General features: G+C 43.2%; 1 protein-coding gene across 7 annotated transcripts in view; it reads right to left on the bottom strand.

The window, feature by feature from the left end:
- The window catches only part of LOC143283637 (uncharacterized), a 393,825-nt gene that overhangs the window by 133,154 nt on the left and 237,196 nt on the right, over positions 1-23,475 (bottom strand). For all 7 annotated transcript variants that reach the window (XR_013055424.1, XR_013055425.1, XR_013055423.1 and 4 more), the window contains 7 exons: positions 20,547-20,672; positions 19,983-20,041; positions 16,197-16,310; positions 15,463-15,647; positions 14,913-14,971; positions 8,502-8,598; positions 7,467-7,658 (listed from right to left, as the gene is read on the bottom strand). Coding sequence is in view for 4 of the 7 variants with exons in the window: in XM_076589820.1 (XP_076445935.1) it covers positions 7,467-7,658; positions 8,502-8,598; positions 14,913-14,971; positions 15,463-15,647; positions 16,197-16,310; positions 19,983-20,041; positions 20,547-20,672 (832 nt within the window). In the remaining 3 variants the exon portion in view is untranslated. The remainder of the gene's footprint in view (positions 1-7,466; positions 7,659-8,501; positions 8,599-14,912; positions 14,972-15,462; positions 15,648-16,196; positions 16,311-19,982; positions 20,042-20,546; positions 20,673-23,475) is intronic.

Raw genomic sequence — 23,475 nt, 5'->3', positions numbered from 1 at the left:
ACAATGAAACAGTTTGGCTTGTTGAGAAACATGATAAAAACAATGATTGAAATGAAATGATGAGGATGAGAGCCCAACAATGAAACAGTTTAGCTTGTTGAGAAACATGATAAAAACAATGATTGAAATGAAATGATGAAGATGAGAGCCTAACAATGAAACAGTTTGGGTTGTTGAGAAACATGATAAAAACAATGACTGAAGTGAAATGATGAGGATGACCATGATACAAATATGCAATAAAAACAAAACAAAACAAAACAAAACAAAAAAGTTACAGGTATCACAGGTTTTTTAAGGCTGTCGGATCAATGAATTCATACTGACTGTATCAAAAGCTTGGCACAGGAAGGCGGGTCCAAATCAGATCAATGAATTCATACTGACTGTGTCTAAAGCTTGGCACAGGAAGGTGGGTCCCAATCAGATCAGTGAATTCATACTGACTGTGTCTAAAGGTTGGCACAGGAAGGCGGGTCCCAATCTGATCAGTGAATTCATACTGACTGTGTCTAAAGGTTGGCACAGGAAGGCGGGTCCCAATCAGATCAGTGAATTCATACTGACTGTGTCTAAAGCTTGGCACAGGAAGGCGGGTCCCAATCAGATCAGTGAATTTATACTGACTGTGTCTAAAGCTTGGCACAGGAAGGCGGGTCCCAATCAGATCAGTGAATTCATACTGACTGTGTCTAAAGCTTGGCACAGGAAGGCAGGTTCCAATCAGATCAGTGAATTCATACTGTGTCTAAAGGTTGGCACAGGAAGGCGGGTCCCAATCAGATCAGTGAATTCATACTGACTGTGTCTAAAGCTTGGCACAGGAAAGCAGGTCCCAATCAGATCAGTGAATTCATACTGACTGTGTCTAAAGGTTGGCACAGGAAGGCAGGTCCCAATCTGATCAGTGAATTCATACTGACTGTGTCTAAAGGTTGGCACAGGAAGGCGGGTCCCAATCAGATCAGTGAATTCATACTGACTGTGTCTAAAGCTTGGCACAGGAAGGCGGGTCCCAATCTGATCAGTGAATTCATACTGACTGTGTCTAAAGGTTGGCACAGGAAGGCGGGTCCCAATCAGATCAGTGAATTCATACTGACTGTGTCTAAAGCTTGGCACAGGAAGGCGGGTCCCAATCAGATCAGTGAATTTATACTGACTGTGTCTAAAGGTTGGCACAGGAAGGCGGGTCCCAATCAGATCAGTGAATTCATACTGACTGTGTCTAAAGCTTGGCACAGGAAGGCAGGTTCCAATCAGATCAGTGAATTCATACTGTGTCTAAAGCTTGGCACAGGAAGGCGGGTCCCAATCAGATCAGTGAATTCATACTGACTGTGTCTAAAGCTTGGCACAGGAAGGCAGGTCCCAATCAGATCAGTGAATTCATACTGACTGTGTCTAAAGGTTGGCACAGGAAGGCAGGTCCCAATCTGATCAGTGAATTCATACTGACTGTGTCTAAAGGTTGGCACAGGAAGGCGGGTCCCAATCAGATCAGTGAATTCATACTGACTGTGTCTAAAGCTTGGCACAGGAAGGCGGGTCCCAATCAGATCAATGAATTCATACTGACTGTGTCTAAAGGTTGGCACAGGAAGGCGGGTCCCAATCAGATCAGTGAATTCATACTGACTGTGTCTAAAGGTTGGCACAGGAAGGCGGGTCCCAATCAGATCAGTGAATTCATACTGACTGTGTCTAAAGGTTGGCACAGGAAGGCGGGTCCCAATCAGATCAGTGAATTCATACTGACTGTGTCTAAAGGTTGGCACAGGAAGGCGGGTCCAATCTGATCAGTGAATTCATACTGACTGTGTCTAAAGCTTGGCACAGGAAGGCGGGTCCCAATCAGATCAGTGAATTCATACTGACTGTGTCTAAAGCTTGGCACAGGAAGGTGGGTCCCAATCAGATCAGTGAATTCATACTGACTGTCTAAAGCTTGGCACAGGAAGGCAGGTCCCAATCCTTCCACCATTTCAACCTTCACCAGCCAAAGTCAGATACCCATTCACACCTGTGCAGAGTGAGAAAAATCACAGTTAAGTGTTCTTTTCCCTGGATACAACATTATGCAGAAATATGGCCTTCAACCCTGATCACTGGTAAAAACTGAATCAGAAGTCCAACATCATGCGGAAAGACAACCCTGGACCATGATCACTGGTAAAAACTCAATCAGAAGTCCTACATCATGCAGAAATATGGCCTTCAACCCTGATCACTGGTAAAAACTGAATCAGAAGTCCTACATCATGCAGAAATGTGGCCTTCAACCCTGATCATTGGTAAAAACTGAATCAGAAGTCCTACATCATGCAGAAACACAACCTTCAACCCTGATCACTGGTAAAAACTCAATCAGAAGTCCTACATCATGCAGAAACAACCTTCAACCCTGATCACTGGTAAAAACTGAATCAGAAGTCCTACATCATGCAGAAACACAACCTTCAACCCTGATCATTGGTAAAAACTGAATCAGAAGTCCTACATCATGCAGAAACACAACCTTCAACCCTGATCACTGGTAAAAACTCAATCAGAAGTGCAATGCCAAATCCACTCTGCCACCCAACACACAAACACACACAAACAGCACATTCTCACTCATTCGTGCTGACGGGAAAAACAAGGAAGGAAAGAAACACCATGAAACAATTCAATGCCTGCACAGCATACAACAAACACAAACAAGCATGCACACACATTTGTACCATGTGCATGCACACACAGATACACACACACACACACAACCCACACATACACACCCCCCCCTTCACTCCCCACCCTCCACACAACACACACACACACACACACACACACACAAATGGAACCTGTCAGAAAGCGCAAAGAATAAAGTGGTGATTAATGATGATGCCAGCAAATCAAAACAATGACAACTATGACTGCAGAATAATCTGAGAGCATAGAACATTGACAGCAATCATGAACAACAACATGTGTTAAATGATGAAGCAAGCACCAATCCAAGTATTTTCTTCCTTTTTCTGTGTTGAAAGGCTGCATAAATTCCATATTTCTTTATTTTCACAAATGGTCTTTTCACCGCGCCATTCTTTATCTTTAAGAATGGGTGCATGTGGGTGTAATTATGTTTCCATAAGTATCACTGAATGCTGAATGGATTTACAAAACTATGGTGTGTATGTTCTACTATGTATCTACTTCATGGGTGTACGTGTCAAGGGACCTGCCATGCTGCACATGAGCAGCCCCTGAACAGGGACACAGGAAATGTTCATCCTTTACATTCACCACACCATGCTGAAACAGTCCAGCATCCCTCTCTCCACAATATCACAATGTGACCTTTACATACACCATGTTGAAACAGTCCATCATCCCTCTCTCCACAATATCACAATGCCTGACCTTTACATACACCATGTTGAAACAGTCCAGGTGGCTGTCACGACCATCATCCCTCTCTCCACAATATCACAATGCCTGACCTTTACATACACCATGCTGAAACAGTCCAGCATCCCTCTCTCCACAATATCACAATGTGACCTTTACATACACCATGCTGAAACAGTCCATCATCCCTCTCTCCACAATATCACAATGCCTGACCTTTACATACACCATGTTGAAACAGTCCAGGTGGCTGTCACGACCATCATCCCTCTCTCCACAATATCACAATGCCTGACCTTTACATACACCATGCTGAAACAGTCCAGCATCCCTCTCTCCACAATATCACAATGCCTGACCTTTACATACACCACACCATGCTGAAACAGTCCATCATCCCTCTCTCCACAATATCACAATGCCTGACCTTTACATACACCATGTTGAAACAGTCCAGCATCCCTCTCTCCACAATATCACAATGCCTGACCTTTACATACACCATGCTGAAACAGTCCATCATCCCTCTCTCCACAATATCACAATGCCTGACCTTTACATACACCATGCTGAAACAGTCCATCATCCCTCTCTCCACAATATCACAATGTGACCTTTACATACACCATGTTGAAACAGTCCAGGTGGCTGTCATGACCAGCATCCCTCTCTCCACAATATCACAATGCCTGACTTATTTCTTCTTTCTTTAAACATCCACCATCATCATTTGGATGGTTCTGATGTCTATAGAACTGGGGGGTTTCCACTAGCTAGGTTGTTGTTTTGTAGAACTGGCAGTTGGGGACTTGTGGGGGTGGGGTGGGGTGGTGGTGATAGAGGAGGAGGAGGGGGTGGGGAGTGGGGGGGAGTGGGGGTAGGGGGGGATGTGCTGGTCGGTCAGATTCGGGACTTGAAGCACTCCACTGAGGTTGAGGAGATAACATCTGGAGGCAGGCTGTTCCAGTCCCTGACAGTCCTCGGGAAGAAGGAATACTTGTCGTTCATGTTGAAGGCCGGGAGGAGATACGTCTCCCTGTGTGACTGTCTTGTGGACCATGCTGGGGTGTTTGGTGTGGGCCTGAATGGGGTGTTGATGTTGACCTCTTCACGATGGTATTTGAAGAAGGTGGTCAGCCTTGCTGCTCTTCTTCTGTCTGCTTGGGTGGTCCACTGTGGATGTGTCAGCATGGAGTCGACACGAGGTGTGATGGGGGCGGTTCTCAACCCATGGAGCTGCACGTCGTTGGACTTTTTCTATGCTGTCGGTGTTTTTGGCAGTGTGAGGGTCCCAGACAGGTGAGGCATATTCTAGAGTGGGGTGAACTAGGGCTCTGTAGGTTGTTTCTTTGATGCTGATGGAGCCCACTCTTAGATTCTGCCTGAGAACCCTAAGGTCTTGTTTGCCCTATTTGTTATATTTGAGATATGGGTGTCCCAGCTGAGGTCTTGGGAGATGGTGACCCCCAGGTACTTTGTTACTCTTTTGAGGTTCTGGACATGGAGATGGTACATGCCAGTGAGTGTGTTTCTCTTCCTGGAGACATGGAGGGCATGACACTTATCTGGGTGGAAAGACATCTTCCATTTTGTTTCCCAGTCTGCCAGGTGGTCCAGGTCCTGTTGTAGCTTCCTTTGGTCTTAGGGGGAAGTTATGGTTCTGTGGCAGAGAGTGTCGCAAAAAGCCATGTTGTTGAGGAGAGTTGTTCAGGGAAGTCATTTATGTAGAGGAGAAAAAGGGCTGGACCCAGGACTGATCCCTGGGGGACTCCTGACTCTACTGAAACGGCCTTTGAAGAAGCTCCATCAACAATCACCGCTTGCTGTCAGTTTGCCAGAAAGTTCTCGATCCATTCATGGACCTGGCCAGTGATCCCATAATGTTGGAGCTTGTTGGATTAGAAGGGAGTGGCAGACCTTGTCAAAGGCTTTAGAGAAATCCATCACTGAGACGTCTGACTGTTTCCCCTTCTCCATGTTGTAGGATAGCTCCTCCACAAGCCCCAGCAGTTGGCTTTCACAAGACCTGCCTTGCTGGAAACCGTGCTGTTCCTCGTGCAGGATGTTGTTTGCCTCTGCAGATCCCATGATTGTGCTTACCACAATGTGCTCTAGGATGTTGTTTGCCTCATAAATCCCATGATTGTGCTTACCACAATGTGTTCTAGGATGCTGTTTGCCTCACATATCCCATGATTGTGCTTACCACAATGTGTTCTAGGATGCTGTTTGCCTCACATATCCCATGATTGTGTTTACCACAATGTGCTCTAGGATGCTGTTTGCCTCACAAATCCCATGATTGTGCTTACCACAATGTGTTCTAGGATGCTGTTTGCCTCACATATCCCATGATTGTGTTTACCACAATGTGCTCTAGGATGCTGTTTACCTCTGCAAATCCCATGATTGTGTTCTATGATGTTGTTTGCCTCACAAATCCCATGATTGTGCTTACCACAATGTGTTCTAGGATGCTGTTTGCCTCACAAATCCCATGATTGTGTTTACCACAATGTGCTCTAGGATGCTGTTTACCTCTGCAAATCGCATGATTGTGTTCTATGATGTTGTTTGCCTCACAAATCCCATGATTGTGCTTACCACAATGTGCTCTAGGATGCTGTTTGCCTCACAAATCCCATGATTGTGTTTACCACAATATGCTCTAGGATGCTGTTTGCCTCTGGAAATCCCATGATTATGCTTACCACAATATGCTCTAGGATGTTGTTTACCTCTGCAAATCCCATGATTGTGTTTACCACAATATGCTCTAGGATGCTGTTTGCCTCTGGAAATCCCATGATTGTGCTTACCACAATATGCTCTAGGATGCTGTTTGCCTCTGCAAATCCCATGATTGTGTTTACCACAATATGCTCTAGGATGCTGTTTGCCTCTGGAAATCCCATGATTGTGCTTACCACAATACGCTCTAGGATTTTGCACGTGACACTCGTGAGGGAAATGGGACTATAGTTTTCAAGCCTGTATCATTCACCCTTCTTGAACACAGGAGAGACATTTGCCTTTTTCCAGTCCTTTGGAACAATGCCTGTGTTGATGGAAGACTGTAAGAGAAGCATCAGACCTGGGGCAATTTCTTCTGCCATTTCCTTCAGGAGGCCAGGGGTTATTCCGTCTGGTCCAGGGGCTTTGCTTGGATTTAGGCCTTTTAGTAGCTTTCTGATTCCTGCTACTGAAATATAGATGTGGTCACATGGTCACTTTTCTTACACATGCAGACTGAATTTTTCTTGACCTCTGAGAAACACAAAACCTGCCAACACAAGACAACCCTCCCTCCAAAAAACAACAACAAAACAACAACAAAAAGACAAAAACAACGACAACAACAACAACAAGAAACGAAAGACACAGACACAAAGGAAAAAGGAAAGGAAAGAAAGAGCTGAAAATAACTGCCATCACAGCTTTACTCTCAGCAGTCTGTCTTCTTTAACACTTTGTAACCCATCGGTGCAGCTGCACTGCTGTTTCTGTGGACCAGTCCTGCAACAGCTGAGTGCACTGTACCCCATCGGTGCAGCTGCACTTCTGTTTCTGTGGACCAGTCCTGCAACAGCTGAGTGCACTGTACCCCATCGGTGCAGCTGCACTTCTGTTTCTGTGGACCAGTCCTGCAACAGCTGAGTGCACTGTACCCCATCAGTGCAGCTGCACTTCTGTTTCTGTGGACCAGTCCTGCAACAGCTTCACTGTCAAAGCCGATACGTCATACACAAAATATACCTTACATCATTGAAAACACGCTCAATCCTCTTGAAGACACCTGCGATCAACGTTGAGGCCAAAACCGATGAGCTAAAAACACTGAGCAAGAATACGACTGACTGGGAAAGCCAAACTTAATGTGCCAACTGCAGTACAGAAATATCCATACTTGGTCCACCTGGTGATTTCAATTAATCAGTACTTGAGGTAGAAAGAGTTACAGACAAAAAATAAAGAAACAGGAAATCAGTAGTTGAAAGAAAAGCAAGAAAGAGAAACACAAATAAATTTAAAAAAACAGAAGAAAAAGAAAAAAAACCTTGACAACAGAAGCTTACCAACCAACATGCACAGTCTGTGCACGTCAATGTCGGTGAACATGGTAGGCATGATGGGATAGCACATCTTGTTCCAGTTCAACGATGCTGGCAGGAAGGCAAAGGTCTCTCCAATGCGGTTCTTGAAGGCATTGTTGCCATGCACCCATGCACTGGGTTTCCGTGCCAATGCGGTGATCTGCAGCTCTTGCACTGGGAACACACAAGATAAAGGCCTGACTATTTCAATCCTTTCTACTTCTGCTGGAAAAAAAAGAAGACCAACAAACATCTTTTGCAGGGGTTTCAGCATACACAAGTGGCAAAATGTACATGAAATGCCCATTGTGAATACTACTCATAACTTCTCTTGGGTCTTGTCTTTAGCTCCACAGTCATTTCAAACTGAAACAGTGCCTGAAGACAAACCTACAATTCGAAATGTTGGACAATCCTTATCAGAAGTAACGGGTGCTGTGGTTCAATCGCTAGGCGCTAAATTCTCACCTGAGTTTCCTGGACTTGATCCCCAGATTTTTCACATGTCCCAGGTCAATATATAAGCGGACCTGCTGGTGTGTAAAGCCCCTTCGTGTGCATACACAGGCACAAGATAAAATACATACATTAAAGATCCTGAAATCCATGTCAGCATTTGATGGGTTACCGAAACAAGAAGATTCTCAGCATGCACATCCCCCAAAACGGATTATGGCTGCCTACATGGCTGTGTAAAATTGGTCACACATGTAAAAGCCCACTCGTACATGTGAGTGAATATGGGAATTGCAACCCATGAAAGCAAAAGAAAAAAAGAAAAAACAAAACACCAACAAAAAACAAGAACAACAAATCCAAATGTGAGCCTTGTTTTACAACCTACAGTTGTTTTTTTAAGACTTTCTCCATCTGTACCTCCAGTTGTAAAGAAAGCAATCAATCATAAATATGTATCAGTATTTTCAAAGGAGTCATGTCATTTCTTGCAGACAGAGTTTGGAGGCTAGACTGAGAGACAGGCGGGTGGAAAAGAAGCGATGAAAGAAAGTGCCGTACCAGTGATCCGTGAAGGCACCTTGCTGCAGTGAGCCACTGACTGCAGGGAGTTCTTTAGCCAGTCAGGATCCAGGGCCTTGATGGCTTGCTGGCTGGCCTGACACACAGGTAGCAGTAATCATCATCATGTCGTCATCATCATCAACATCATAATGCTAATTATCATAACAACAACAATGATCATAATGATCACAATAATAATGATAATGATATTGACAATGATGATAACAAAAACAACAACAAGACAAAAACACAACCAATGATACCAATGATAATGACAACATTCATTCATGGAAGTCCATTGAGAAAGATGACGACGTCAGTGACTGTGGAGATGAAGACGTCGGTGACTGAGAAAGATGAAGACGTCAGTGACTGTGAAAGATAAAGACATCAGTGACTGTGGAGATGAAGACGTCAGTGACTGAGAAAGATGAAGACGTCAGTGACTGTGGAGATGAAGACGTCAGTGACTGTGGAGATGAAGACGGCGGTGACTGAGAAAGATGAAGATGTCAGTGAGGGAGAAAGATGAAGACGTCAGTGACTGTGGAGATGAAGACGTCAGTGACTGAGAAAGATGAAGACGTCAGTGACTGTGGAGATGAAGACGTCAGTGACTGTGGAGATGAAGACGTCAGTGACTGAGAAAGATGAAGACGTCAGTGACTGAGAAAGATGAAGGAGATGAAGACGTCAGTGACTGTGGAGATGAAGACGTCAGTGACTGAGGAGATGAGGAGATGAAGACGTCAGTGACTGTGGAGATGAAGACATCAGTGACTGAAAAAGATGAAGACGTCAGTGACTGTGGAGATGAAGACATCAGTGACTGTGGAGATGAAGATGTCAGTGAGGGAGAAAGATGAAGACGTCAGTGACTGTGGAGATGAAGACGTCAGTGACTGTGGAGATGAAGACGTCAGTGACTGAGAAAGATGAAGACGTCAGTGACTGTGGAGATGAAGACATCAGTGACTGTGGAGATGAAGACGTCAGTGACTGAGAAAGATGAAGACGTCAGTGACTGAGAAAGATGAAGGAGATGAAGACGTCAGTGACTGTGGAGATGAAGACGTCAGTGACTGAGAAAGAAGACGTCAGTGACTGAGAAAGATGAAGGAGATGAAGACGTCAGTGACTGAGGAGATGAAGACGTCAGTGACTGAGGAGATGAAGACGTCAGTGACTGAGGAGATGAAGACGTCAGTGACTGAGGAGATGAAGACGTCAGAAGACGTCAGTGACTGTGGAGATGAAGACGTCAGTGACTGAGGAGATGAAGACGTCAGTGACTGAGAAAGATGAAGGAGATGAAGACGTCAGTGACTGTGGAGATGAAGACGTCAGTGACTGTGGAGATGAAGATGTAAGTGACTGTGGAGATGAAGATGTCAGTGACTGAGAAAGATGAAGACGTCAGTGACTGTGGAGATGAAGACGTCAGTGACTGAGAAAGATGAAGACGTCAGTGACTGTGGAGATGAAGACGTCAGTGACTGAGGAGATGTGGAGATGAAGACGTCAGTGACTGTGGAGATGAAGACGTCAGTGACTGAGAAAGATGAAGACGTCAGTGACTGAGAAAGATGAAGGAGATGAAGACGTCAGTGACTGAGGAGATGAAGACGTCAGTGACTGAGGAGATGAAGACGTCAGTGACTGAGTAGATGAAGACGTCAGTGACTGTGGAGATGAAGACGTCAGTGACTGAGGAGATGAGGAGATGAAGACGTCAGTGACTGTGGAGATGAAGACGTCAGTGACTGAGGAGATGAAGACGTCAGTGACTGTGGAGATGAAGACGTCAGTGACTGTGGAGATGAAGACGGCGGTGACTGAGAAAGATGAAGATGTCAATGAGGGAGAAAGATGAAGACGTCAGTGACTGTGGAGATGAAGACGTCAGTGACTGAGAAAGATGAAGACGTCAGTGACTGTGGAGATGAAGACGTCAGTGACTGAGAAAGATGAAGACGTCAGTGACTGAGAAAGATGAAGGAGATGAAGACGTCAGTGACTGTGGAGATGAAGACGTCAGTGACTGAGGAGATGAGGAGATGAAGACGTCAGTGACTGTGGAGATGAAGACGTCAGTGACTGAGAAAGATGAAGACGTCAGTGACTGTGGAGATGAAGACATCAGTGACTGTGGAGATGAAGACGTCAGTGACTGTGGAGATGAAGATGTCAGTGAGGGAGAAAGATGAAGACGTCAGTGACTGTGGAGATGAAGATGTCAGTGACTGTGGAGATGAAGACGTCAGTGACTGAGAAAGATGAAGACGTCAGTGACTGTGGAGATGAAGACGTCAGTGACTGTGGAGATGAAGACGTCAGTGACTGAGAAAGATGAAGACGTCAGTGACTGTGGAGATGAAGACATCAGTGACTGAGAAAGATGAAGACGTCAGTGACTGTGGAGATGAAGACGTCAGTGACTGAGAAAGATGAAGACGTCAGTGACTGAGAAAGATGAAGACGTCAGTGACTGTGGAGATGAAGACGTCAGTGACTGAGAAAGATGAAGACGTCAGTGACTGTGGAGATGAAGACGTCAGTGACTGTGGAGATGAAGACGTCGGTGACTGAGAAAGATGAAGACGTCAGTGACTGTGGAGATGAAGACGTCAGTGACTGAGAAAGATGAAGACGTCAGTGGCTGTGGAGATGAAGACGTCAGTGACTGAGAAAGATGAAGACGTCAGTGACTGTGGAGATGAAGACGTCGGTGACTGAGAAAGATGAAGACGTCAGTGACTGTGGAGATGAAGACGTCAGTGACTGTGGAGATGAGAACACCACCCAAGGTCAGATGCACCAATGTGGCGGCACTGTGCACAGTTTCAGTTTCAGTAGCTCAAGGAGGCGTCACTGTGCACAGTTTCAGTTTCAGTAGCTCAAGGAGGCGTCACTGTGCACACGTCAGTGACTGAGAAAGAAGACGTCAGTGACTGAGAAAGATGAAGGAGATGAAGACGTCAGTGACTGAGGAGATGAAGACGTCAGTGACTGAGAAAGATGAAGACGTCAGTGACTGAGAAAGATGAAGACGTCAGTGACTGTGGAGATGAAGACGTCAGTGACTGAGAAAGATGAAGACGTCAGTGACTGTGGAGATGAAGACGTAAGTGACTGAGGAGATGTGGAGATGAAGACGTCAGTGACTGTGGAGATGAAGACGTCAGTGACTGAGAAAGATGAAGACGTCAGTGACTGAGAAAGATGAAGGAGATGAAGACGTCAGTGACTGAGGAGATGAAGACGTCAGTGACTGAGGAGATGAAGACGTCAGTGACTGAGAAAGATGAAGACGTCAGTGACTGAGGAGATGAAGACGTCAGTGACTGAGAAAGATGAAGGAGATGAAGACGTCAGTGACTGTGGAGATGAAGACGTCAGTGACTGTGGAGATGAAGACGTCAGTGACTGTGGAGATGAAGACGTCAGTGACTGTGGAGATGAAGACGTCAGTGACTGTGGAGATGAAGACGTCAGTGACTGAGAAAGATGAAGGAGATGAAGACGTCAGTGACTGTGGAGATGAAGACGTCAGTGACTGAGGAGATGAAGACGTCAGTGACTGTGGAGATGAAGACGTCAGTGACTGAGTAGATGAAGACGTCAGTGACTGAGGAGATGAAGACGTCAGTGACTGTGGAGATGAAGACGTCAGTGACTGAGTAGATGAAGACGTCAGTGACTGTGGAGATGAAGACGTCAGTGACTGTGGAGATGAAGACGTCAGTGACTGAGGAGATGAAGACGTCAGGGAGATGAAGACGTCAGTGACTGAGGAGATGAAGACGTCAGTGACTGAGGAGATGAAGACGTCAGTGACTGTGGAGATGAAGACGTCAGTGACTGAGTAGATGAAGACGTCAGTGACTGTGGAGATGAAGACGTCAGTGACTGAGGAGATGAAGACGTCAGTGACTGAGGAGATGGAGACGTCAGTGACTGTGGAGATGAAGATGTCAGTGACTGTGGAGATGAAGACGTCAGAAGACGTCAGTGACTGTGGAGATGAAGACGTCAGTGACTGAGGAGATGAAGACGTCAGTGACTGTGGAGATGAAGACGTCAGTGACTGAGGAGATGAAGACGTCAGAAGACGTCAGTGACTGTGGAGATGAAGACGTCAGTGACTGAGGAGATGAAGACGTCAGTGACTGTGGAGATGAAGACGTCAGTGACTGAGAAAGATGAAGACGTCAGTGACTGTGGAGATGAAGACGTCAGTGACTGTGGAGATGAAGACGTCAGTGACTGAGAAAGATGAAGACGTCAGTGACTGTGGAGATGAAGACGTCAGTGACTGTGGAGATGAAGACATCAGTGACTGTGGAGATGAAGACGTCAGTGACTGAGAAAGATGAAGACGTCAGTGACTGTGGAGATGAAGACGTCAGTGACTGTGGAGATGAAGACGTCAGTGACTGAGAAAGATGAAGACGTCAGTGACTGTGGAGATGAAGACGTCAGTGACTGAGAAAGATGAAGACGTCAGTGACTGAGAAAGATGAAGATGTCAGTGACTGTGGAGATGAAGATGTCAGTGACTGAGAAAGATGAAGACGTCAGTGACTGTGGAGATGAAGACGTCAGTGACTGTGGAGATGAAGACGTCGGTGACTGAGAAAGATGAAGACGTCAGTGACTGTGGAGATGAAGACGTCAGTGACTGAGAAAGATGAAGACGTCAGTGGCTGTGGAGATGAAGACGTCAGTGACTGAGAAAGATGAAGACGTCAGTGACTGTGGAGATGAAGACGTCGGTGACTGAGAAAGATGAAGACATCAGTGACTGTGGAGATGAAGACGTCAGTGACTGTGGAGATGAGAACACCACCCAAGGTCAGATGCACCAATGTGGCGGCACTGTGCACAGTTTCAGTTTCAGTAGCTCAAGGAGGCGTCACTGTGCACAGTTTCAGTTTCAGTAGCTCAAGGAGGCGTCACTGTGCACAGACAACAGCAAATAATGGGTCTGTTCTCTTCCCTTTGGGGATTTGACGCTTCTGGTCAAATCATAATCATAATAAATGTGATCATCATAATAATCAGCATAATCATAATGAATACTCATACAGCACTTTATTCAGAAAATGTTCTGGGTGCTATAAAAATGCACAAGTATAATATACACATGATAATCAACATCATACATTATATCAGTGTTACACCTAATATTACACACCCAAAAATGTTCTCAACAAAATACACACACATACATACACAAATATTCTGTGTGTGCATGTGTATGTATGTTGCATAATACTCATATATATTCTAATAATTCAGAAGAGCGATACGCCTGAAAAATTGTCCTCGCTCTTGCAAGAAACATCTGAATGCTTCCTGGACATTCAAAACTGGATGACTCTAAATAAGTTACAATTGAACGCAGACAAAACCGAAGCAATGATCATGGGAACTAAACAAAAACTCTCTTCCATCACAGCTGACAAAATCAAACTTGCCAGTACATTCACCCCTCTTTCCAGCTCAGTCAGGAACCTCAACATTGTCCTTGACAACACACTGTCAGTCAGATATGTCAATCCTGCTACTGTCAATTGCGATGCATCAGTTCCATTCGGAAATATCTGTCCACCGACACAACATCTAGACTTGTCATTTCTCTCATTCTCTCTCGCCTTGACTACTGTAACTCTCTATTGTCTGGTTTGCCTGCTTCATCCATTCAGTCCCTTCAGCGCATACAAAACTCTGCTGCCCGACTTGTCCTCAGAAAGAAAAGATCTGAGCACATCACTCCTCTTTTGCAACATCTCCATTGGCTCCCTGTCTCCACAGAATAAAGATCAGCACTCTATGTTATAAATGTATTCACAAATCTTCCCCTTCCTATCTTTGTAGCTGCCTTCACCTCTACACTCCATCTCACTCTCTACGATCGGCTTCGGATCCACTCTGTTTACGCATACCCAGATTCAAACACTCCATTGTTGGATGCCGTTCTTTCTCTGTCTCTGGACCTTGTATTTGGAATGATCTTCCTATTTCGCTTCGTCAGGTCTCCGCACTCAGCTCTTTCAAGTCTGGCCTTAAAACCCACCTCTTCACAAGATAGCCTCCCTCCCCTACCTCTTCCTTGTCTTCAGTTTTAGAGTTATGCATGCTTGTGAATGACTGGTGTGAAAGCGCTTAGATTTGTCCTGCACAAGATTCAGCCTTATATAAATACCATCATTATTATTAGTATTCATTATTATGATATAAACTGTTATTTCTGAGTGTTGAAAGTATGAAGAAAAGAATATTCAACAAAGAAGAAAAATACTATCATGAATGCTTCAGGACTGCTGAACAGAGCATGACCAAAATGTGTTAGCAGTGAAAGGGTTAATAAACAATGACCACAACATGTCTCTAAGAATCACTGACCTCTGACAGCAAATGGAAAGGAGCATACATGTAGGCACTCTTGGCTGCCGCAAAGTTTCCTGAAAAGAGAGATATAGATATTTCAAATATCTATTTTAACATTTTACTTTGCCTCAGAACCTATCAATCATATTGCAGTGTGCATTATATGGTAAACCTTTGGTTTCTGAAATTTAAGTGTAAGATATTTCAAGAAAACCAGCAAGACATTTCTAGAAATTTGTTAAAAAGCCAAGTAAGTAACATATCTATCTGTCTGTCTATCTATCTGTTTATCTATATTTATTTGTTTATCTATTCATTCTTTTATTTATTCTTTTATCTTATCTTATATCTTTTTTTTCCCCCAAAGGCCTGGCTAAGTGCATTGGGTTATGCCGCTGGTCAGGCATCTGCTTAGCAGATGTGGTGTAGCATGTATGGATTTGTCGAAAAGCAGCGACACCTCCTTGAGCAATTGAAGTGAACTGAAGTGAACTGAACAGCAAGTAAGGGACAGAACTTAAGAGTAAGTACGGGAGAGAACTGTTCATGGCCAGGCGATACCCACCTCGAGCACTGTAGCCCAGGATTTCCAAGGCAGCCTGCGTGGTCGTCACACTCTCCTTCTCTTTGGCCTTGTCCTCCGATGTTTCTGCCCCCTTCTCCTCAGACGAGTCTTTGGGCTTTTCCCCTTCTGGCTTGGCAACAACGATGGTCTCGTATGGAATCTCCTTCAGCTGAATCGTGGGGGAGCTGGAGCCAGCACATTTTGTGTTTATGTGCTGTTCACCTGTTAGTCTTACACAATGTATGTGGGATAAGTGCACATGCATGCCTATGTGTGTGTATGTGTGTGTGTGTGTGTGTGTGTGTGTGCATAAGTGTGCGTGTGTGTGTGTGTATGTGTGTGTGAGTAGTGATGTGTCATGGAAGTTTGTGTGGATACATGTGCACAAGAGTGGAAACATGCATACATGTGCGTGTGTGAGTGAGTGAGTGTGTGTGTGTGTGTGTGTGTGTGTGTGTGTGTGTGTGTGTGTGTGTGTGTGTGTGCATGTGAGTGACATAATTTTCTTTTTGAAGATAACAGATTAACAATTTCATGGGCTTTTAAAAATTTATTTAACTACAGTCCCTGCCCTATACATTGGGTCTGTACTACACAACAATATAGGATAAAACCAGGACCATGAGAGAGAGAGAGAGAGAGAGAGAGAGAGAGAGAGAGAGAGAGAGTTTAAATCTGACAATAAATGGCTACTGCACTAACTGTGAGAACATGATGCAAGAGAATAACTGTACCTGACAGGCAATTCAATCTGTGTGTTGTTCTCCTCATTTGCCTGGGAGTACTCAAGCGTGACGTTCTTCCTGTCTGGTGACACGCTCACGACAACACACTCAGCATACACATCTCTGAAACATCATTACAACACACTGCATACACATCTCTCAAACATCATTACAACACACTGCATACACATCTCTGAAACATCATTACAACACACTGCATACACATCTCTCAAACATCACAACACATTCAGCATACACATCTCTGAAACATCATTACAACACACTGCATACACATCTCTGAAACATCATTACAACACACTGCATACACATCTCTCAAACATCACAACACATTCAGCATACACATCTCTGAAACATCATTACAACACACTGCATACACATCTCTGAAACATCATTACAACACACTGCATACACATCTCTGAAACATCATTACAACACACTGCATACACATCTCTGAAACAACATTACAACACACTGCATACACATCTCTCAAACATCATTACAACACACTGCATACACATCTCTGAAACATCATTACAACACACTGCATACACATCTCTCAAACATCACAACACATTCAGCATCCACATCTCTGAAACATCATTACAACACACTGCATATACATCTCTGAAACATCATTACAACACACTGCATACAGGTCTATGAACCATCATTTCAACACACTGCATACACATCTCTGAAACATCATTACAACACAGAGCATACACATCTCTGAAACATCATTACAACACAATGCATACACATCTCTGAAATATAATTACAACACACTGCATACAGGTCTATGAAACATCTGCAGAACATACTGCTTACACATCTCTGAAACATCATTACAACACACGGCATACACATCTCTGAAACCTGAACAGTACACACTGCATACACATCTCTGAAACAGCAGTACATACTGCATACACATCTCTGAAACCTGAACAGTACACACTGTATACACATCTCTGAAACATTAACAGCACACACTGCATACACATCTCTGAAACATCAGCAGTACAAACTGCATACACATTTCTGAAACATCAATAGTACACACTGCACACACATCTCTGAAACATCAACAGTACACACTGCATACACATCTCTGAAACATGAACAGTACACACTGCATACGCATCTCTGAAACATCAGCAGGACACACTGCGAACACACTTCATACATCAGATTATGTTGTCAAGTCTACACACATTCTGTTTTGTCAGCTTTATCAATCAACGTTTACTGTCATCCTTTATCATTTTCTTCATTAAAAACTGTCTTTATTGTTTTATCTAAAAGAGCTGGATTAAAAACAATCTGATCAAAATGTAAATGTGTTGACAGAAAGAAATCCTTTATCATTTTCTTCATTAAAAACTGTCTTTATTGTTTTATCTAAAAGAGCTGGATTAAAAACAATCTGATCAAAATGTAAATGTGTTGACAGAAAGAAATCCTTTATCATTTTCTTCATTAAAAACTGTCTTTATTGTTTTATCTAAAAGAGCTGGATTAAAAACAATCTGATCAAAATGTAAATGTGCTGACAGAAAGAAATCCTTTATCATTTTCTTCATTAAAAACTGTCTTTATTGTTTTATCTAAAAGAGCTGGATTAAAAACAATCTGATCAAAATGTAAATGTGTTGACAGAAAGAAATCCTTTATCATTTTCTTCATTAAAAACTGTCTTTATTGTTTTATCTAAAAGAGCTGGATTAAAAACAATCTGATCAAAATGTAAATGTGTTGACAGAAAGAAATCCTTTATCATTTTCTTCATTAAAAACTGTATTTATTGTTTTATCTAAAAGAGCTGGATTAAAAACAATCTGATCAAAATGTAAATGTGTTGACAGAAAGAAATCCTTTATCATTTTCTTCATTAAAAACTGTCTTTATTGTTTTATCTAAAAGAGCTGGATTAAAAACAATCTGATCAAAATGTAAATGTGTTGACAGAAAGAAATCCTTTATCATTTTCTTCATTAAAAACTGTCTTTATTGTTTTATCTAAAAGAGCTGGATTAAAAACAATCTGATCAAAATGTAAATGTGCTGACAGAAAGAAATCCTTTATCATTTTCTTCATTAAAAACTGTCTTTATTGTTTTATCTAAAAGAGCTGGATTAAAAACAATCTGATCTAAAATGTAAATGTGTTGACAGAAAGAAATCCTTTATCATTTTCTTCATTAAAAACTGTCTTTATTGTTTTATCTAAAAGAGCTGGATTAAAAACAATCTGATCAAAATGTAAATGTGTTGACAGAAAGAAATCCTTTATCATTTTCTTCATTAAAAACTGTATTTATTGTTTTATCTAAAAGAGCTGGATTAAAAACAATCTGATCAAAATGTAAATGTGTTGACAGAAAGAAATCCTTTATCATTTTCTTCATTAAAAACTGTCTTTATTGTTTTATCTAAAAGAGCTGGATTAAAAACAATCTGATCAAAATGTAAATGTGTTGACAGAAAGAAATCCTTTATCATTTTCTTCATTAAAAACTGTCTTTATTGTTTTATCTAAAAGAGCTGGATTAAAAACAATCTGATCAAAATGTAAATGTGTTGACAGAAAGAAATCCTTTATCATTTTCTTCATTAAAAACTGTCTTTATTGTTTTATCTAAAAGAGCTGGATTAAAAAAAATCTGATCTAAAATGTAAATGTGTTGACAGAAAGAAATCCTTTATCATTTTCTTCATTAAAAACTGTCTTTATTGTTTTATCTAAAAGAGCTGGATTAAAAAACAATCTGATCTAAAATGTAAATGTGTTGACAGAAAGAAATCCTTTATCATTTTCTTCATTAAAAACTGTATTTATTGTTTTATCTAAAAGAGCTGGATTTAAAAAAAATCTGATCTAAAATGTAAATGTGTTGACAGAAAGAAATCCTTTATCATTTTCTTCATTAAAAACTGTCTTTATTGTTTTATCTAAAAGAGCTGGATTAAAAACAATCTGATCAAAATGTAAATGTGTTGACAGAAAGAAATCCTTTATCATTTTCTTCATTAAAAACTGTATTTATTGTTTTATCTAAAAGAGCTGGATTAAAAACAATCTGATCAAAATGTAAATGTGTTGACAGAAAGAAATCCTTTATCATTTTCTTCATTAAAAACTGTCTTTATTGTTTTATCTAAAAGAGCTGGATTAAAAAAAATCTGATCTAAAATGTAAATGTGTTGACAGAAAGAAATCCTTTATCATTTTCTTCATTAAAAACTGTCTTTATTGTTTTATATAAAAGAGCTGGATTAAAAACAATCTGATCAAAATGTAAATGTGTTGACAGAAAGAAATCCTTTATCATTTTCTTCATTAAAAACTGTATTTATTGTTTTATCTAAAAGAGCTGGATTAAAAACAATCTGATCAAAATGTAAATGTGTTGACAGAAAGAAATCCTTTATCATTTTCTTCATTAAAAACTGTATTTATTGTTTTATCTAAAAGAGCTGGATTAAAAACAATCTGATCAAAATGTAAATGTGTTGACAGAAAGAAATCCTTTATCATTTTCTTCATTAAAAACTGTCTTTATTGTTTTATCTAAAAGAGCTGGATTAAAAACAATCTGATCAAAATGTAAATGTGTTGACAGAAAGAAATCCTTTATCATTTTCTTCATTAAAAACTGTATTTATTGTTTTATCTAAAAGAGCTGGATTTAAAAAAAATCTGGGTCTAAAATATAAATGTGTTGACAGAAAGGTGAGGGAATGCAGAGATGACAGGTTGGAAGAATCACTTACGTGCTGATTTTGGCCACAAGTCTCATGCCTCTGGACATCACATTGGCTGTGTCCAGTGTCTGTCACATGAGCGCACACACACACACACACACACACACACACATACACAAACACATACACAAACACACACACACATATACACACACATTCATCAAATCACTTCTACTGAAAAGACAATAAAGAGTGGTGTTTACACACACACACACACACACACACACACATACACACACACACACATTCATACACACACATTCTATTGAAAAGACAATATTATTAAGAGTGGTGTTCACACACACACACACACACACACATTAATGACATCACTTCTATTGAAGGGACATTAAAGAGAGGTGTTTACATGTATCCATGCACACACACACACACCCACACATACATACAAGAACACTTTTACATTCATGAACTATTACTTCTCTTGAAGTTTTGATTATAATAATAACATTATTGCAATAAAAAACACACAAAAAAAACACCCCTCTCCAGCACATTTACAACAAAACACCCACACATATCACACACACACACACATCACACACACACACAGACCGGGAACTTGGGGTAGGTGAGGATGGCGGAGGTGTGGAACGGCAGCACACAGCTGAAGTTACCTCCCTTCAGCCAGTACTTGTCCACTGAGATGCCATTTTTCAACACCTCCAGCATGTATCGAGTCTGGGGAAAGTCAAGATAAAATCAACCCTCCTCAAAAAACAACAGAAAAGAATTTATAATTAGTTACTAAACAATCCCACACTAATTTCTACTTGAGAAGTACAACAAAGCGATGTTTTTGTTTATGTCACATTGCTGACCATTGACTGGTAAATAAGTCCTCGTCAGGTTCACTGAGAGCAGTTCTGAGGCAGCCCTCCAACATCATTAACTCTCCAGGCTGGACATGGCCTGTGTCCTTTCTGAGGCAGCCCTCACACATCATTAACTCTCCAGGCTGGACATGGCCTGTGTCCTTTCTGAGGCAGCCCTCACACATCATTAACTCTCCAGGCTGGACATGGCCTGTGTCCTTTATGAGGCAGCCCTCACACATCATTAACTCTCCAGGCTGGACATGGCCTATGTCCTTTCTGAGGCAGCCCTCACACATCATTAACTCTCCAGGCTGGAAATGGCCTGTGTCCTTTCTGAGGCAGCCCTCACACATCATTAACTCTCCAGGCTGGACATGGCCTGTGTCCTTTCTGAGGCAGCCCTCACACATCATTAACTCTCCAGGCTGGACATGGCCTGTGTCCTTTCTGAGGCAGCCCTCACACATCATTAACTCTCCAGGCTGGACATGGCCTGTGTCCTTTCTGAGGCAGCCCTCACACATCATTAACTCTCCAGGCTGGACATGGCCTGTGTCCTTTCTGAGGCAGCCCTCACACATCATTAACTCTCCAGGCTGGACATGGCCTGTGTCCTTTCTGAGGCAGCCCTCACACATCATTAACTCTCCAGGCTGGACATGGCCTGTGTCCTTTCTGAGGCAGCCCTCACACATCATTAACTCTCCAGGCTGGACATGGCCTGTGTCCTTTCTGAGGCAGCCCTCACACATCATTAACTCTCCAGGCTGGACATGGCCTATGTCCTTTCTGAGGCAGCCCTCACACATCATTAACTCTCCAGGCTGGACATGGCCTGTGTCCTTTCTGAGGCAGCCCTCACACATCATTAACTCTCCAGGCTGGACATGGCCTGTGTCCTTTCTGAGGCAGCCCTCACACATCATTAACTCTCCAGGCTGGACATGGCCTATGTCCTTTCTGAGGCAGCCCTCACACATCATTAACTCTCCAGGCTGGACATGGCCTGTGTCCTTTGTGAGGCAGCCCTCACACATCATTAACTCTCCAGGCTGGACATGGCCTGTGTCCTTTGTGAGGCAGCCCTCACACATCATTAACTCTCCAGGCTGGACATGGCCTGTGTCCTTTCTGAGGCAGCCCTCACACATCATTAACTCTCCAGGCTGGACATGGCCTATGTCCTTTCTGAGGCAGCCCTCACACATCATTAACTCTCCAGGCTGGACATGGCCTATGTCCTTTGTGAGGCAGCCCTCACACATCATTAACTCTCAAGGCTGGACATGGCCTATGTCCTTTCTGAGGCAGCCCTCACACATCATTAACTCTCCAGGCTGGACATGGCCTGTGTCCTTTCTGAGGCAGCCCTCCAACATCATTAACTCTCCAGGCTGGACATGGCCTGTGTCCTTTCTGAGGCAGCCCTCACACATCATTAACTCTCCAGGCTGGACATGGCCTGTGTCCTTTCTGAGGCAGCCCTCACACATCATTAACTCTCCAGGCTGGACATGGCCTGTGTCCTTTCTGAGGCAGCCCTCACACATCATTAACTCTCCAGGCTGGACATGGCCTGTGTCCTTTCTGAGGCAGCCCTCACACATCATTAACTCTCCAGGCTGGAAATGGCCTGTGTCCTTTCTGAGGCAGCCCTCACACATCATTAACTCTCCAGGCTGGACATGGCCTGTGTCCTTTCTGAGGCAGCCCTCACACATCATTAACTCTCCAGGCTGGACATGGCCTGTGTCCTTTCTGAGGCAGCCCTCACACATCATTAACTCTCCAGGCTGGACATGGCCTGTGTCCTTTCTGAGGCAGCCCTCACACATCATTAACTCTCCAGGCTGGACATGGCCTATGTCCTTTCTGAGGCAGCCCTCACACATCATTAACTCTCCAGGCTGGACATGGCCTGTGTCCTTTCTGAGGCAGCCCTCACACATCATTAACTCTCCAGGCTGGACATGGCCTGTGTCCTTTCTGAGGCAGCCCTCACACATCATTAACTCTCCAGGCTGGACATGGCCTGTGTCCTTTCTGAGGCAGCCCTCACACATCATTAACTCTCCAGGCTGGACATGGCCTGTGTCCTTTCTGAGGCAGCCCTCACACATCATTAACTCTCCAGGCTGGACATGGCCTGTGTCCTTTCTGAGGCAGCCCTCACACATCATTAACTCTCCAGGCTGGACATGGCCTGTGTCCTTTCTGAGGCAGCCCTCACACATCATTAACTCTCCAGGCTGGACATGGCCTGTGTCCTTTCTGAGGCAGCCCTTACACATCATTAACTCTCCAGGCTGGACATGGCCTGTGTCCTTTCTGAGGCAGCCCTCACACATCATTAACTCTCCAGGCTGGACATGGCCTGTGTCCTTTCTGAGGCAGCCCTCACACATCATTAACTCTCCAGGCTGGACATGGCCTGTGTCCTTTCTGAGGCAGCCCTCACACATCATTAACTCTCCAGGCTGGACATGGCCTATGTCCTTTCTGAGGCAGCCCTCACACATCATTAACTCTCCAGGCTGGACATGGCCTATGTCCTTTCTGAGGCAGCCCTCACACATCATTAACTCTCCAGGCTGGACATGGCCTATGTCCTTTCTGAGGCAGCCCTCACACATCATTAACTCTCCAGGCTGGACATGGCCTGTGTC

The sequence above is a fragment of the Babylonia areolata genome, chromosome 7, assembly GCF_041734735.1.
Source record: "Babylonia areolata isolate BAREFJ2019XMU chromosome 7, ASM4173473v1, whole genome shotgun sequence".
Taxonomy (NCBI): domain Eukaryota; kingdom Metazoa; phylum Mollusca; class Gastropoda; order Neogastropoda; family Buccinidae; genus Babylonia; species Babylonia areolata.
Note: the sequence above shows the minus strand (reverse complement) of the source record. Positions and strands in the feature narration are given on the sequence as shown.